At 48.2% G+C, this 15,343-nt stretch overlaps 1 protein-coding gene across 1 annotated transcript; it reads right to left on the bottom strand.

The window, feature by feature from the left end:
* Positions 1-9,428: 9,428 nt before the first annotated feature.
* Positions 9,429-10,922, bottom strand: LOC143424494 (uncharacterized). The gene is made up of 2 exons (XM_076896564.1): positions 10,728-10,922; positions 9,429-10,619 (listed from the first exon to the last, which is right to left on the bottom strand). The coding sequence occupies exons 1-2, from the start codon at positions 10,848-10,850 to the stop codon at positions 9,459-9,461; spliced, it is 1,284 nt and encodes a 427-aa protein (XP_076752679.1). The 5' UTR covers positions 10,851-10,922; the 3' UTR covers positions 9,429-9,458.
* Positions 10,923-15,343: the final 4,421 nt, after the last annotated feature.

Here is a 15,343-nt window from a genome sequence, read left to right as displayed (position 1 = left end):
AATATAATATATAAAATATAAAATAATAGATGAAAATAATTCTAACTACAATCCCTCGGCGATCCATCGGCGATCCAACGGCGATCCATCGGCGCTCCATCGGCGATCCATCGGCGAAAACCTAGACTTAACTTAACTTAGACACTAGCTTAAGTAACTATACAATTTACAATTTAGTACAAAGTTCGCAACTAACTCAACGTTAGAACTACCCGCAATAAAAGTATTTTAATTTCATGCGATCAAAGTAGAATAATAGTTATGCGAAGAAGTAAAAATACTCGAAAGAGAAAGCAAAGAATAGAAAATAAAAAGTGAGTCGCAATCTCATACGATCAAAGTAGAATAATAGTTATGCGAAAAAGTAAAAATACTCGAAAGGGAAAGCAAATAATAGAAAATAAAAAGTGAGAAGAAAATTTAAGTTGATGGAATATTATAGAAAATTCTAAAAATTAATGTATAAGATCTATATAAGACAATCAGTTTAAATGCTTTGGTAGTTCTAGCGTCGAATTTACATCTGTACTTAAATCTAGCACGTAGTCCTTAGCATGATATCGTTTCCGAGAGAGCGGTCTCTCGAAAACGATACCAAGGGCCCAGGCCCACCCCGTGGAGGTGACTACGCAGGGACCCATTCTTTATTCACTTACCAATCGGCAGGCAGAAGTGGTTGTCATCACTGTTCACCACTGTCCACCGCCGTCCACAATCGTCCACAGTCGTCCACAATCATCCACAATCATCCACCAGTATCCACTATCCTTGGCTACTCCACCACCATCCACCATCGTCCACAGTTGGCCACCGTCGACCACTGTCATCCACCACCGTCCACAAGCATCCACTAGTGTCCACCAGTGTCCACCAGTGTCCACCAGTGTCCACCAGTGTCCACAAGTATCCATCAGTGTCCACCAGTGTCCACAAGTATCCACCAGTGTCCACCAGTGTCCACCAGTGTCCACAAGTATCCACCAGTGTCCACCAGTGTCCACCAGTGTCCACCACCCTTGATCCGTCCACAGCTAGCCATCAGTTGCTACCATCGTCATCCACACCCTGACCTTCTCGCGACGGCGGCCAAACGGCCAAAAGGTCGGAGACAGGCCCGCACTGCTCTTATATACATGTCCTTGCTTGCGTCATCCCCCTACTCCCGCGAAGGTCGCGAAATAACGAAATCAATTTTCATACCGTAGCAACCCGTAATTCACTAATTTTTATATTTTTATTTTAAATTTAGCGCTCTTTTCCATTTATTTAGTATTATACAAATATCATTAAGCTATTTAACATCGAGATGAATATGTACATGCTAAAATATGCCTCGATATATATAAGAATATTTGTTTTTCGCATACATTTTACTATTATATTGTCCAGATGAAATATGTACATCGATTTTACTGCATGTAATTAATACTATTACGTTTAATTTTAATCGTAATTATTTTGTGATGAACAGGTAACGCTGCGAGTGGCAGTGAAATGGTACGGAAGCTCTAAAACCCCCGAATTTTGGAAGACAAACTGCATTGGGTGAGTAATTTATTCTGTACTGCTACCTCAATTAAAAAACCGAGATCCATAATACAATTTCGAATGAATGACTCGAAACTTGGTAAAAATGATCGAGTACCCGGGCCTACCGATCGATCAGGGCTGCGAAATCTGTTTGAGAACCGAAAGCAACGACGGCTTGATCAAGTTCCAGCGATGCTCGTCGCGAACAGAGTCGTTGAAATGGGGATATTAAATTGTGAATCGTTCGAATTTTGCCACGACGAAAATCGTGGCGTTTCTGTCGGCGGTTGAATGGTGAGAAAATTAGGAACGGGAACATTGGAAATTGAACGTGACGGAGCGAGAGTGAGGCTGATGCACTGCAACAGATGAATTTTCGATACTCATCGAAGATTAATTGGAGAGGATGAAATTCTCTTTGGATGCTTGGAAAATGAGGGCTGAAACTGGGAATATCGGATGTAGGTCGGCTGATGCTTCTTGTAGCGGGGGTGTCTTTATCAAATTTAAATACTGCGATTTTATGAATAATTATTAAAAGCCACCGCTTCTGAATTACGTGACGAGACGTGAAGAGGTATCCTCGTACGATAACGCTGTCAAGTGGCTCGCTCAAAGTGCGAGGGAAGGACTCATACATCCGCCGCGGTCTCCTTTCCAAGTATCTCCCGGTAGCTCGAACGAACCAAAGGATAATTAAGCGTATACATCGCGCGGGGCGCAGAGAATGTGCGCGTATCTCGAAAAAGTGAGCGGCAACACACCACGATAATGTTTAATTACACGCTCTCTTTATACTCTTTACCGCGTAACTAACCAGCCAGGTACTCTTTGACTCCCATAGCCTGCCACGATTCTCTGATCCTCTCTCCTCGCTTTCACTCCGGCTTTAACTCTAATTCGAACTGCTCGAGGCACCTTTTTCGAGTCTCTCCTCTCCCCCCGCGCATGATTTCTGGTTAGCTAACAGCGCGGGTTCACCACCGCGGAAATTTCGCCGCGTTCCGCGCCAACTAGCCACCGGAAACGGAGCTCGCGTCCTCTCGATCGAACTCGAGGGCCGCTCGAACGCGTCACCGTAAAATTCTCGCAACGAACGACCACAGGCGTGCAACTTTCCGCGAGCAACTTCGCCGTAGTTCGAAGCACGAGCCGTTCGACTTCCTGGATACGGGCGACACGGTAAATAACCCCAAGTTTCGCCATTTTTTCACCTGCTACCGAAGAGGAAATTGCCCCCCGGCTGGAAGTTGGCGTTAACGCGCTGTTACCTTTACCTCGCGCGCCATCGACGAGCAAAAAGTCAAGAGGGCCGCTCCACTCGACCCTCCGAGTACCTTCTCGCTACTCTCTCCCTCTCTCTCGTTCGTTTCCCTCCCTCTTGCCGTTTTCCATCGTCAGCGGGGGTTCAATTAAGCGTAACGAAAAGAGACCGGCTCGATCGAGCACTGGGCGCGCCGCGCGAGGAAATCCAGGCTCGCTGGCGTGGGCCTCGAGAACGGGGAGAATTTAACGAGAGAGAGCCGCAGCGAGCAATGCAAATCGAGTTTCGCGCAAACCAGCTTGCGCGCCTCGCAAATATTTGCGTTACAGTAAATAAGCCGACCGGCTGTGTCCCTGGCCGCGGAAAAACGTAAGATTCACTCGCTGCGGGCCTCTGAAACGCGATTCCTCTCCTTTTTTTCGTCCCCAGCCCCCTCGACTCGAGGAAACCTAGGCTTGTTTTATCGCTCGAAGGTTAATCTCGATTCTGGCGAAACGTTTTGCGAAAGAGTCTCACGATGTTGCGGGACAAAGACTTTCTCGACGTTCGGGGAATAATAGTTTTGCGAGAGGGAAGTGGGCGATATTGGGATAACGAGTGGCGGCTCGCTCCCCTTGGAAGGGGTCGCGCGAACAAGTTGAAAAGTCGCGTAAGATTCCATCCGAAAAGTAGCAACTTTTTTATTACGACCAGCCTGCTCCCGGTGGACGCGAGTCCCAGCGATAAAGAAAAAACTCGCCTGGCCTCTCGATCGACGCGCGTGGAAAATTCGGGGGTCACTTTCGGTGAGAGAGTGTTATTACGAAACGTCCGACACCGACGAAACTGACGTAAAAAGTAACCCCCTGTGAAAACGTCCCTCGGTTCTTTCTTTCCTTGGGAACTCTCATAAAAATCCGTGGACAACGTTTAATTCTGTTTTATCGCGGGCTGATTTGCTGGTTAAATTCATTGATATTTCTTTGGCACTGATAGTGCCGTTAATGACGAAGCCAGATAATACATATTGTAATTACCATAATAATCGGCCAATTAATTCAGTAATAGCTACTTGTATATTCAGAATCGATACACAACTATTTTTCAATTCCGAGTCGAAAACAATTTACTATCGAATTATATTCTCTTCTATTTTCATTGTTATATTCACCATTATATTCGCCATTATTCTCCCTCGACTGATTGTCAAATATCACAAAACCTAATTCTGGATTCTACCAGAAACGAGCATCAACCTGATAAAAATTCATCTATCGTTTCATCTTGATCTTACAAACCTACCATCGATATTCGACTCTTGACAACGAAAATACGCGACAGCACGCCTCGATCGTCGTCGTATTTCAGCGAGACGCGCGAAGCGGACATGCAAAACGCGTGCACGCTCGTAAGCGTGAAATTGCACGGCGCGTGGGCGCGGCCAGCCTTGGCACGAGTCGAAAACCCTTACTTTGGAATTTCGTAAACGGCTGCGACGGCGCAATTAGCGTAATAAAGTGTCTGGATGCGAAGCTGGAATCGCCTAGCCACGCGTACCACCTGCCACGGGGACACGTACGCTTTGATCGATCCACCCCTCGTAACGCGGTCGATATCCTTGCGTCGAGGACGTTCCACGGGGGTGGCTCGAAGAAACGCCGAGGCTGCCGTGGCTGAAAGAAACTCGAGGTGGAGACACGACGTTGGGGAGCGAACATCGTTTCGATGGGGTTCTTTTGATGACCGGTTTTGATCTTGGTAGAAGCTGTCCAGCTTCGCGTGCTCGCGCTTTTTTTCTAGTCAGATGTGTACAGCAGAGAGGGGCAAGAACTGCTCGATTCTCTATCGAAGTATCCCTCGATAAACGTAGACTCTATGAACCGTTTAAACTGAAAATCGTAAACGTAGCAACAAGTAATCATTTTTGTCAGCCAAGCGCGAACCATTTAAAATTAGTTCGCGCGACGCGTGGTCCAACCGAAAGCTCCTCCGTTCGCCAAGGTTCCTTCCGGCGTTTCAGGTGACTCCGATACCGCGGGGACTTTGAATGATAAATGGCTGGCGCGGGTTGCGTGCCGCGGCCGGTGTACGCCTGTACATTTATTAGATGAGATTTATGCCGTTAAAGGATGGAATCGGTAAACGGATCGCGGATGCCATTGCCGTGTTACAGCCGGGCGGGCTTTGAATGGAGGCTTTCGAAGAAAAGCCCCGGCCCCGATACCCGTCCTCCGCGTTCTCTCTTAATACTTTATGGAGCCGCGTCGCCGCGCTTGCATTTACATCGAATACTCGCGGCTGCGACGCTCCTCCACGGGGAAAACCTTGCGCGTCTAAGATTGTTCCAGCCGACTTCTTTCGCCGCGCCAGTCCTCGATTCATGATACCCCGCCATTTATCCGGAAAAACGGCCGATTTATTATTCGCGACTTTCGAAAAAATCGCAGTAAATGCGCGAGAGAAACAATCGTTCGAGATTTATAGCGGTCTCCCAAGGAGGTATTGTTGTACAATCTTGCGCATGTGAACGACTTCCAATGGAAATCGATGCTCCGCGTACAAGTCGATTTTCGCTTGGGTTTCTCTTTGAAACGGTAGAAAAATCGATCTCCCCGACTTCCATGCCGGTGCATAAAAGTTAATATTACTTAAAATAGTGAAAGAGGTTGAACGTTCATCGTAACGAGTATCTAATTCGAGTTTGACGTCGGATATTGCCGCGTTATCGCGATTTCTATCGCGCTATAAAAGCTAGAAATGAATAGATCGAAGTGAATAAATACGTTTCACGTGTCAATTAAACGATACTCCGTCGGGACACGGTTTTTGCCGCGTGCTGGCGTGTACATACGGCTCGTGTAATTTTATCATTGCACCCGCGACTTGACGCGTGCACGAGCACGAGACGGATTCGACGGTAATAATTAAAATCTTTCGGATCAGCGAGCCCGACGCGGTGGGCCGAGCTACGAACAGGGGTTGTCTCGTTTTATTCCCGCCATTCGACAATACCTTTGCCTGAAAATTCTGTTACCGTTCGACGGGCTTTTTTCGCAACGGCGACGGACGATCGTCAAATGGACTGAGAATTAAACGACGTCGAATCAAGCGAAATTCCACCCGTTGACGTGCACCATCCTTTTCGCTTCTGTTATCAGACAGACGCGTTTCTTTCTCTCTGTCTCGTCGTTTCGCTGGGATTCAAGCATCGAGTATTTTAATTCTTTATTTTTTATCAACGAATTGAAGTTTGTCAGGGGTTTGTTTAAAATAGCCCGTATCTTAGTCTCGAATAAAATTAATAGGTGAACGAAGGAAATTCGTCGTACCGCCACATAATTGGCTGAAATCCGTCCCGATAGCGGTATTATCTACGGCTCGTTTAATTAAACGAGCCGCTTTGGCTTCGGAAGTGGAAAAGCCCGCGCGATTTTCCGGAAATTAAAATAAACAGGCCGACTCGATGTGTCCCGCTCGCTCGCGGAAACGTCAGCGAAATGTATTTTCGAATTTTCCATTTCCCTGTCACTCATCGATCTCAGCGTTAAATGACAAAAAAAAAAAGAACGAGGAGGAAACGAAATGAAAACAAAAATTTCGACGAAAAAGTTCATCGCACTTTCGATTTCTATCGGACTTCCGGTCCCACAGACGAATTACAAGAAGCGACACGATCAGATACGCGGTGACTTCCGGTTCCACGGTCAGATTACGAAGCACCACGCGCGAAGAAGACGAATTACCGGTATTTTACATGCGACACGTCGATACAGGGCGTCCACGGAGGAAATAACTCGGTGTACACGGCGTCGATAAGAGTTTCGTGGCTGGCATCTTGATGCCTTACAAATACGCCCGGCGCACGGGCCCGCTCCGCGTGTCGTTACGATGTTCGCGCGACGGAAGAGGGTGAGAGAAAAAAAACGAAGAAGAGAAGAGGAGCGACAGATGTCGAGGGATCGCGACTGTCGCTGAAGACTTTGATCGCTCGCCGTGGTTGCCTCGAGTATGATTCGTATCGTGACACGTGCTTCGCGTTCGTCGTGCGTGCGTGGCAAATATCAGTTAAACTTTCCGTCCCCCCTTTCTCTGCTCGTAATCTTATATTTCAAACGAGATCAGAGAATTATTAATTGATGTGTCGAGGAAGTAATTTAGCGCTCTTAGGGGCCTTGCGTTGCCAGGATCACTTTTTATCAGCTTGCTAATCTGTTCAGTGTTTGATTAATTATCTTCGAATATGTACAGCACATCGAAATCGCGCGATATCAGCTAGATGATCAGCAACCGATTCAATTTCGGGTATCTTAATCCGAGGAAATCTTAGAAGATCTCTGTTAATTGGCAAAAGAATTATAGATTGCACGTGAACTTACGCGAATAGTGATCGAGTCATGTCGAACGTTGAACACTTTACGAAAGTTTATCAGAGGTTATTATACAGTCGAGAAATATTTATCTCTGCACGATCGACAGGCAGATAGCGGAGCGCAAACTATTCAGAGTACTTTAAAAGGTGGAAAGAATGTTCTCGTTGGTGGCTCGACGGACCGTGGATAGCAGAGAGGAACGAAGAATATCGATGTAATCGCGGAGGGCCACTCACAAAGGGCCGCGATGCAGCGATTTTCCGGCCGACCTGTTCCTCCTTTGTATTGACTTTCTACGATCGGGATGCGCCGGAATAAAACCGTAGGAGAGCCTTCGATTCCGCTCGACTCCGCGTTGGCCATTATTACAGGCTTTTGGGTCCAATAACTCTTCGACTCTCACTTGTTGCTGCGGCGTCGCGCAGCCCTTAGCGCCGCGATTCCCTTCGATTCCTCTTCTCTCTTCTTCTCCTCTTTTTCCGTCCGCCCGCGTCTCTCGGCACTCGTCGCGATTTTTCATCGTCGAACGAGCAACGAGAGGCGAAAGGAAATCGAACGGGACTCGCGTCTGAACGACAGAGGGGTTGAGAAGTTGGACGGGGCCACCCCTACGGATCTCGCGGCAGCCTCTTTAATTTCGTCCTCTCTCGCCGGTTGGAAATTGAAGTTTACGAGTGAAGTTTATATGAACCTCGCCGGGAAATATACGGGGGCGTAATCCCGCGTTCCTGTTTTTCCTTGCCTCGTGCTGCTCTTCGCCCTGGAGAAGTTTCGTTTGGGTACGCGCGGATTAATACTCGATGCTCGAGAGAGAAAGATTCGAGCGCGGTGTGAATTACGGACGATGATTCGGTAAAAATGCGCGACCGACAAGCGAGCGAATTTTCACTTGAAATCGCGCACGGAGAGCGGAGGGAAATCAGAAAATTACGGTGCACGAGCACCCTCCTTTCCAGTCACTGTATAGAGATTGCCTTGTTAAGTTAGGATAGGTGTAACGCCGTTCGTGCCCGTTCCGTTGCAGATTGCACGGCTGCCAAAACGTAACGTCTCTCCCCTGCCATTCCGACTTATTCAGTAAGACGGTGTCTTTACACGAATGACCGTAACAATCTATTGGTCCGAACGTTTCACGGTTTCCAATTCCGCGCGCGAATATTCGAGTCACGAAACCCCGTGCCTCAACATTTCAAATTCCCCTTGGCGATACGCGAGCCCAGATACACAGGAATACTTTACCGCGAAGGGTGAATCGTTTATTTCGCCGACAGATCAGCGAACACCTCCGCGGTACTCTCCGGCCGCAGCAAAAAAAAAAAGAAACGAGAGGGAAAAAGCCGGAACATTTGCCGACTGCACAATCCGTGATGGATCCGCGATGTTTACAGGGGCGCGGTCGCGATTTCCCCGTGAAATATTTAACGAAGGGCGAGCCGCGTCGGGCGGGAATTAATTTTTCAAAAGAGCCAGCTAGATATCCGCCTCGTCTCTGCAAATGCCATCAAAATTCCGCGGCGGTCGACCGCTCGATCTCGTACAAATTCGGTATCCATCGAATTGGGGTGGAATTTTCGCGATCGTTCGTAGATCCGGTTTCGCCGCACGGACGGAACAGAGAAAAAGATGGTGGCCAGAAGGGGAGAGAGGGGTGAAATAGCGGGGAAGACGCCGCTAAGCGAGCTACCTACGCCGGATGATGAAGCGAATCAAGTAACAGTGGTGGCTTACGTGCGATGCAGCCCTAAAGCACCACCGGCCGGGGAGCGAGTTTCCTGGAAACGCGTTAGCAACGAAACGTCTGTGCCTCGAATTTTCAAGCGCGCTGAATTACATACCCGTCACGGAATCAATGGTAGCTGAAATACGTAAACGGCGACCGACTGCAACGAGGAGAAGGACGATGTTGTTCGCCACGTTTGCTATCCTGTCGGAGCCACTCGTGGGGATTTTAAATTATTCCGTTGGAGGAACTCTGACGCGACAGGATTTTTTACGTAGGATTATTAAGAGCGTAGAAGTCAATTGAACAGCAGAGATTAATAATATCGTCACAATTTATTTAACAACTAAGTTGAATCGTAGAATAAGGTATAGGACACGTTGCACGTTGCGACTGTTGTGGTCGCACGTGAAACACCTTTGGTAGATCGCCGATACTTTGGTACATTGAACATTTTTCGTCGAGTCCACGTAGGACTATTTGAGGGTTGACATACATTCTCCGAGATTACCTGGTCACAATCGTCGCGATTGTTAGATTCCACCGCCTCGTTTAAATATCATACATCGAGAGTCCGGGGTCAAATTCATTTCCGTCAAACTATAACTGCGCCTTGTTTCCATCTGTTGAGTAAAAGATTTGATAACAGAGGTGGGATATCGTTCTCGGAGGAATTTGACTCGCTGCTTTCGGAACTGTCGAGATTAGTACGGGCGTTTAGTGCTGCGTTAGTGGGTTCCGGACTGCTTGGTTCTTCAGTGTTGGGTTCCGGACTGCTCGGTTCTTCGGTGTTAGGTTCAGGACTGCTTGGTTCTGCAGTGCTAGTTTCAGGATTACTTGGTTCTTCGGTGCTGGGTTCAGGACTGCTTGGTTCCTCAGTACTGGGTTCAGGACTGTTTGGTTCCTCAGTACTGGGTTCAGGACTGCTTGGTTCTTCAGTACTGGGTTCGGGACTACTTGGTTCTTCGGTGCTGGGATCAGGACTGCTTGGTTCCTCGGTGCTGGGTTCAGGACTGCTTGGTTCAGGACTATTTGGTTCTTCGGTGCTAGGTTCAGGACTGCTTGGTTCCTCGGTGCTTGGTTCAGGACTGCTTGCTTCGGGACTGCTTGGTTCGGGACTGCTTGGTTCGGGACTGCTTGGTTCGGGACTGCTTGGTTCGGGACTGCTTGGTTCGGGACTGCTTGGTTCAGGACTGCTTGGTTGTTCGGTGCTGGGTTCAGGACTGCTTGGTTCCTCGGTGCTGGGTTCAGGACTGCTTGGTTCTTCGGTACTGGGTTCAGGAGTACTGGGTGCCGCACTACTGCTACCTTCGGTGGAACTTGGTGGTTCACTGCTGGCTTCAGTTGAAGATGGCTCAGTGGGTGGTTCAGTGGGTGCTTCACTGGATGGCTCAGTGGGTGCTTCACTGGGTGGCTCAGTGGGTGCTTCACTGGGTGGCTCAGTGGGTGCTTCACTGGGTGGCTCAGTGGGTGGCTCAGTGGGTGGTTCAGTGGGTGGCTCAGTGGGTGGTTCAGGGGTGGTTGGAGTTGTAGGAGGCCTGACAGGAGCAGCTTGAACGACGACGTGCAGTAGAAGACCAGCGCCAGGTTCTCCAATCGCCTTCACGAGGAGCGATCTCGTTCCAACGCCGCCTGCAATAGCCTTGACCCACACCTGACTCGGGTTTACGTTCGTTATGTTAACGTACGAGATTTTATAGCCTGGCGGAGCAGTGGCACCGATTATGGCGATCGCAGGAATGGCGATTATCCGTGGCTGGTGGTAAAAGAACGAACGTACATGTATCGAACGGTTCTAGCTTGCAAATTGTACATTAACTGCGATTGATTCTCGACAATCGCATGCATACGGACTGACACTTACTTTGAAGATGGTTCGATTCTGAAGAACGATGTCATCCGAGCCGGACTTTCCAAGAATCAACGAGTTACCCCATGCACAAGCAACCAACGACAAAACGGCGAATAGAAAAACGTAGCTACGCATCTTTGCGAGTATTCGTGTTACCGGAGACACTAACTGCTGTCTCGAAACTGCGGTGCGATCGACCTGCGATATTATATATATCAAATCCTTATCAACCGTACAGTCTTAGTTCCACGAAGATTGACGGATTAATTTAACTGGAAGATGACTATCTTTCGGTGAGTGACAACAACTTATGTAACGATACTTCCCTCGTGTTCCTGTCGTACGTGATTATGACTGATACCTCGTATAACGTTCGTCATTGCACACACTTTCCTCTCCTTGCACACGGATACATTTCCACCCATCGACGAAAATCCACTATCTAAGGATAGCATTTCTCATCTCCCTCTCTGCGCTCTGGACCCAATTCTCATCGATCCGTGTCAGAATCTCGATCGCTGACGCAATTGTTAAACGTTAAACCGTTTTAAAGTTCTGCCAGCCTAATCGAGCGACGTGATAATTTATGTCGCGCCAATTGGCTGACTCACTTCCGGATTGCCGTAACAATTTCGCTTCGAACGAAACAACGCTACCAGAAACTCTTATCTCCCGAGATGTCCACAGAGCGACTCGTCTTCTCGGTATTGTTTAACGTCGACTCGTTGGGGGTCTGATAAATGGACGCGCAGAAGGCGATAACGGATGCAACCGGCACGTAGCAATAAATCCGAGCAGCCCAGTAAGATTTCCACGCGTCGAACGATAAGATGCCCGCGCAGATTTTACTTATCGACTTTCGATGGTACAGGGTGGAAAAGAGATAGCGCGGTCGGAGAATAACCCATTCCGCGGAATGGAAAATTTTCGCGTGCCTCGGGAAAGTGGATCGATCTCTAACGAGCGTCTCCTTTTATCGCTCCATTGTGCCACGATCGCCGTACCCTCGAGTAATCGGCAGATTTTGTTTCCCGATGAAACTTTCGCGATCCGAGGAGAATCCACCGCGCCGTGGAGAGGAATTCAGAGGCGATTAAGTGGAAAGGAGAAACAGAGAATAATCGTTGATGGAGGCGGAACGAAAATGCGAAACGAGATTGCGCGGCTTATCTGTCTCGCGTACGGACAGAACCGAATCGTGATTGGTAATTTCTAAGCGACCCGAAGGTGGAGACGAAGTTCGTCGGTGGACGAACGGAAATCGATGGGCTAGAACGCGTTCGCGTTAATTCCGTTCGCGGGACAAGGGCTCCTTAAAATTCAGCCCTAATGCTCCGCTTAGAATTTGTATTCACGATGCCCGCCTCGACAAACAGCCGTGACGATCGTTCCTGTCCCGCTGATCTTTTTAACGGTTAACCAATTTAAGGCTGCTTCCCTTTAGCCAAGCATTAATTTATGGGGCGCGTGTTACGGATACGTGACTCGGCGGTTTTCGTCGACTGCCACTTTGTCGAGGCCTTCGATACAGCTTGGTACGTAGGTAAGAGAAAAGGGCGGAAGGGTTCCGCGGAGTTGTTGAGAATAATTACCTCGTTTTTGCCGAGCAGACAGAGAGACAGACAGACAAGGAATCGTCGAGAAAATGCTAATCACGTTGGCTGAACAGTGGCTCGACTTATTCACTCTGGCGATCGATAAAGATCTTATCTTAATTAGACGGGTCTAATTTGCGATAAATTATCGTCTGTTACGTACAATTTGAAGGTTGTTAAGTGTCTAAAGTGATCGTCGCGATCGACTTGGTTCGTTTCAGTTAACGTGGATTTTACCTGCGGCGATTAATGTGCTGGTTAATTTAATAAGAACGGAAAGTGGCGTAAAAGAGAGAGGAGAAGGTAATTAAAAAAACAAAATAAATGAAGGAGAACCGCCTGCCGGATAATTGTGCAGAGAACTCTGCGAAACGAAATTCTGGGGCCCCGAAAAAATGGCGAAAGGGGGCAAAACAAAATCGGAAGCGGGCCTGTCCGCGTAAATCTTCCTCGCGGGGACATTAAGATCGTTGACGTTTCGGCTCGTTGAAAGGACGGGGAGCGGTGTAACCGATGTTACAGGTTGTGCAGGCATCCCCGTTATTACGCGTGGCGCACCGACTCAAAGCGGTCGGGGCTTGCATAAATCTCCGGAGAAATTAAAGTGCACCGCTCGGCCGCTCCGCGAAACAGAATTGTGCAGCCGTACGAAAGGAAAATAATTTGCGTACACCGGGTAGTCGCCGTCCCGTGTTACCCCGCACTGTGTTGCGAGGCGTTCTTCTTCCTCTGGTTAATCGGTTCCCGCGTTCCCAGCGTTGCCCGACGACACACGGTGACAAATATCCGAAGGGCGTATCGAATGGAAACTGGAGGAATTTTCAGAAAGAAAAAAAAAAAAAGAACGCGCGCGTGTATGTGTGGAGGATGGAGCAGGAAATATTCCTTTAATCTCTCTTTTCCCTTTTGCTATTGATCGCGGCTAGCAACTTTTCGCGTTTCATCGGTCGTCTCTGGTGAGTAATCGATATCGCTTTTTGAATGGCGGATCTCATAGATACGTCCATTGTGTGAAAAAGGTTGTCGATTCGAATAAGTACCGCATTTAGAGATAAAGCCACTCGATGTGGGCAATCAATTTAATTATTTCGCGTATCAGTAACGTGCGATCCTTTTATTCATGCTCGATCGCGATTACGCAACTGTTGGGCTCGATGATTGGTGACACACGATAAAAATATTCTGCGCTTACGAAATGAACGCGAGCGACGCGAAATCAGCGAAACCTCCGACAGGACTACGGGAAGATTCTTTGCAGAGGAGCGAGGCGTCGAACGGCTGCGGCTGATGGGGTCCCGGCGCATTTGCATAAAAGCACCCGTCAAACTTCGTCAACCCCCGTCAAGATCTTCGAGGACGTTAAGGTCGACGCGGCGGCAGACTTACGAAACTCCTTCTTTTTATCACGCTCGAACCGAAAATGTTAACCGTGTCCCAGAAATCGCGATACGCGTTATTGAAAATGAGCAATAGTCATCGTCGAAACGACGCTTCGACACCTCTCTATCGATCCGCCCATCTATTCCGATTATCGAGCCACTACTCACCGCGATTTCCGTCGATCGAATCAGTTACGCGGCTAATTATCAATCAGATTGCCGATTGGAATGCCTTTTGTATCCAATGTTCGTAATAATGTAAACGCCCGGGTAGCGCGTAATCAATCTGATTAGCATTACACGTGAGCGTGCAATTCAGCTTGGCTCGGGAAATACCGCGTATGACTGTCATCGTCGTCGAGCGATCGTTAGGACGCGAAAAGGTTGAACGTTTTTCCTCGTTACTTTGTGCCGGCTTCTCATTACGCTCTGGCGCATTAAACCTACAGGTTTCCAACTGAGTGCTATTAAAAATCAAGCCAGTGTAGCCAACCTTTATACACAGTCGAGCATCGCATACACACAATGTGGAGCAACAACAAAGAGACTACATAATGCAGACTGAAATATAATCTTTGTTACTGTCCAGCTGGTGGCTATTAAAAAACTTATCTGTTTAGCTGGATACATTGGGTATTTGGAAATATCTTCGATACTTCCAGAGCTTCGAAGATAACAGAAAACAGGGAAAAAGTATTATATAAAAGCATTGCACAATATTGGAACTGTGGTAGGATGTTAATAATTTTCTTATGAGTGAACGTATAAGTAAGACATCGTTTTCACTTATCGAAACAGCAGCTCCCGAATTTTTCTCATGGCAAAAACGTTCAGAGGAGCCCGTGTGCGAAGAGAAGTGTGCGTGCATACCGGTACGGGTAATTACTCAGGCGACGTGGCGACGTGGCGCGGGCCAGGACCAGTCGGGGGTTGCGATGCTTCCCCATTTCGGTCCCGGCGGTCGCCTGTTGGCGCAAAGAGCTGACAGAACACGTAGGAACATGGTAAACCAGCTTAGAGCGGATAATATCGGTCAGCGGTTTTTTATGACCGGCGGACCGTAGGAAAGTGAAAAACGAAGGGACACGGAGCCGAGAACGGGCGACGCGCGAGTGCATACATGAAATTTTTCACCCCCCGACCGGGAAATGATATTTACGAGTCCTTACGCGAGACGAGACGCTCGTTCGACGGCACGTGGTCCGCGTATCACATAAACCCTGGCCTGACTCGCGATTTTATTCCATTTTCGACGAGTCACCTGTTTTATTCACTGCTGTCTTTCGCCTCGATATCGAGGTTACGGTGATAACGATTAGCAAGAGCTTCGATCGCATCTTTTTCAGAGCAGACACAGCGTTGGTTCGCTTTTTACCGATTGCATCGCCTCGATTTAGATAAAAGATTCAGAAGGATTTCGAGAAAGGCTAAAGTCGTATAGTCACACAGCTGTGACCAAGTGGGTAACCTTTTAAGATTCGATCGAGTCACTAGACGAGCCCGAGGCGGTCGTGAATCCAGCATAGTCATGTTGTGGATCGAGAACGGTCCCAGCGAGCGGAGATAAAAATCTCCGAGATCTCTTCTTTCATTAGGCGACACGCTCGTTTCACGCACGACCCCCTAATTATCGACCGTGGCTCAATGAAAAGAC

Source organism: Xylocopa sonorina, chromosome 6 (genome assembly GCF_050948175.1).
Source record: "Xylocopa sonorina isolate GNS202 chromosome 6, iyXylSono1_principal, whole genome shotgun sequence".
In the NCBI taxonomy this organism is placed as follows: domain Eukaryota; kingdom Metazoa; phylum Arthropoda; class Insecta; order Hymenoptera; family Apidae; genus Xylocopa; species Xylocopa sonorina.
This window is presented reverse-complemented; position numbering and strand designations above follow the sequence as displayed.